The 2,817-nt window shown below is 33.1% G+C and overlaps 1 protein-coding gene across 1 annotated transcript in view; it reads left to right on the top strand.

Moving 5' to 3' along the window:
* Window positions 1-322: 322 nt before the first annotated feature.
* Window positions 323-2,817, top strand: part of LOAG_18173 (hypothetical protein) — a gene marked incomplete at its 3' end in the record, with an annotated part of 10,794 nt that continues 8,299 nt past the window's right edge. Inside the window, exons 1-5 of the mRNA XM_020450839.1 lie at window positions 323-428; window positions 987-1,111; window positions 1,409-1,554; window positions 1,878-2,024; window positions 2,331-2,415. Coding sequence (XP_020305437.1) covers window positions 1,100-1,111; window positions 1,409-1,554; window positions 1,878-2,024; window positions 2,331-2,415 — 390 coding nt within the window. The 5' untranslated portion in view covers window positions 323-428; window positions 987-1,099. The remainder of the gene's footprint in view (window positions 429-986; window positions 1,112-1,408; window positions 1,555-1,877; window positions 2,025-2,330; window positions 2,416-2,817) is intronic.

The raw sequence follows: 2,817 nt of genomic DNA, 5'->3' as shown, positions 1-2,817 counted from the left end.
AAAGCAGATCTTGAAGCAGGACTTTATTTTTCTTGCTGAATTTATGGATACTGAAGTTGTTAAAACAAAAAGAAAAACGAGTCTCTAGAAATTACATGGTCCTTTTTATTTTTCAAGCATTTCAGTGTTTGAAACTTTCCTGCTTTATCTTACAGAATGCTCTACATCGGAATTGCTTTTTTACATTCCTGGATTAAACGTTAATGGTCTCACTGAAGATGACATTCGTGACTTTCCTCAAGAGAGTCGTCATTTTGCTAATGATAATTTGGCTGAGCTGTTGGAATCTGTCAACATCAATAGTTCAGCTAATTCTTCAGTGATGGTCGAAGGTGACTCTGTAATAACAAAAGAATCATGTAATGAGTCGGAAACTGAAGAAGTGGATGCAGAATTTGAGGCAAGATTTTTTGAATTTCCATTGAGCTGTTCGTAGAAAAATTGCGCTCACTTTATAGCTGCATCGGTCTAGTAACTCCATACTGCAGCGCAAACTTGCTAAATACTAATACAAAGTCTTTTTTTTTATTTTTTGAAGTTCTTCATAACTTTCCAGTGCAGTTCGATGTAATCCTTGTTTTGTTTTCTGTCGTCAAAATCTGAGGGATTTGTTTTGCAATTTATAGTAATATAACTGATAATTATTTTATACTCTTTAGACAGACCTATTTTATGCTATACTGAAAAGAATTACTTTTTTTTTACAATTCTACTCCTGGACGAAATATTGTAAAAATGTTCCGAAATTGTTTAATAATATAACCGGCTAGATAATGTATACTGTTTCTCATTAACAATAAGCACAATTTAGATTCTCTTTGCTGAAATACAAGCACTGCTAATTTAATTGAAAAGTAAGGAAAATTTTACTTGATAGTTCGCATAACTTTAATTTAAAAGGAATTTTAGAAAGTGCATGTGATTTGCTGTGTTTTATTAATCATTTTCTTATTTTAAGCAACTGGTGATCAGAGCGGAAGAGGTAGAACCTTCACCAAGTGGAAAAGATGAGCTACAAACGCAAAATAAAGAATATTCTTATGCTCATGTTTTGAACACATCAAAAAATGTTGACGATTATGAAGTATTAAAAAACAATATGGCAAGAAAGGTGAAAATCATAAATTTTATATTCCTTCAATCCAGAAACACTTTAGCTTTAATTGGTTTTCTACAGCTGGCAGTCATAACAGCTAGTATCTAATTAATGGGTGAGTTAAACGGTATGGTCTCACAGCTGTTCCACAATTCTTTTTCACCTTATGATCATGACCAAATTAATTCTTAACAGCATAAATGTGGTAATATACAATAAGGCAGTACTACAAATAATTTTGCAAAATTCTAGATCCCTTCCACCTACTCTCTATCGTATGTTTGCTATTCGGGAGTAAATTCCATATTTCAGTATCCGTTTGAACTGGATCCATTCCAACAGCAGGCAGTTGTCTGTTTAGATCGTGGTGATTCCGTATTCGTTGCCGCTCATACTTCGGCCGGTAAAACCGTTGTTGCTGAATATGCTGTTGCTTTGTGCAGTTTGCATAAAACCAGGTAAAGTTGATTTTTAAATTTTTAAGCTGTTTTAATATAGAAAAATGAAGTTAGTTTTAATGGCTTTATTTCTCGCTGTAATATAAATGCTTAATTTTATAGTCAAAGTAATTTACTTGTGATAAAGACTTGTGACTCACCGACAGCATTACATTGGCCATTGTGACTTTGCCCGAGGAAGTCACGGACAGATCTAGTGAATTCTGTAAAGAACTCGAAACAATTATGATTTATCATGATAATCTGGATATGTAATCAGTTAGAGGAGTTAATTGAATTAGTCCTCATGTTGTCACAGTAACACAGATTTTGATTTTTTGCAGGGCAATATATACATCACCAATAAAAGCACTTTCAAATCAGAAATTTCGCGAATTTAAGCTGATTTTCGAAGATGTTGGTCTTATAACAGGTGATATACAACTGCATCCAGAAGCTTTTTGTCTCATAATGACAACAGAAGTTTTAAGGTTAATTTTGGTTTTTTTCGAATGATTGAGGAAACAGTGTAGAGGACTGCAAACGTGATTTTTTATATCGCACTCTGGGAGTTAATCTATATAGGAAACGTGTGCTCACTCTGGTTCTACTTCATATAATATAACTATAGATGTGGAACTTTCAAAGATTGTTTTCGACCACTGATCTCTTCTTGTTAGTGTTTAATATAACATATTTTAAAAAATACATATTTGAAAAAATATTTCGATGCATAACGGCATCTCTGCAGTACCTTTATCCTATGTCATTATTTATAATTTTTGAATTCGTTTCAGATCTATGCTTTATAATGGGTCGGAAATTATCCGCGAATTAGAATGGGTCATTTTCGATGAGGTACATTATATCAATGATGCGGAGGTTTGTTCAGAATTCTTAAAAACAGTTTCACTGATGCACTATATGAAGCTGCATCATATCATTTTCTAGAGAAATAACAGTGACAATCGCGAATACTCCTTGAATGTTAATAGTACTGCACTGATCATTGTTGGAACAACAGTAAATAAGTTTGTTCATGCTATTCTTTCCGGGACGGTATTCATAATAAGATCATCAGTATATTCCTTTGTTTGCATCTTTTTAGGCTATCGCTGATATGGATCATCTTGAAACTTTAAAACATTAATTCTATGCTCTCTACCAACATTATTCAGCTATTTCCGCTTCCTCACTGTGATAAGGCATGCAAATTAGGTGTAACAGTCAGCTAAAAATAATTATTTATAATTTTTTTAGCGTGGACATGTTTGGGAGGGAAGG

The sequence above is a fragment of the Loa loa genome (genome assembly GCF_000183805.2).
Source record: "Loa loa unplaced genomic scaffold supercont3.215, whole genome shotgun sequence".
Taxonomy (NCBI): Eukaryota; Metazoa; Nematoda; class Chromadorea; order Rhabditida; family Onchocercidae; genus Loa; species Loa loa.
Note: the sequence above shows the minus strand (reverse complement) of the source record. Positions and strands in the feature narration are given on the sequence as shown.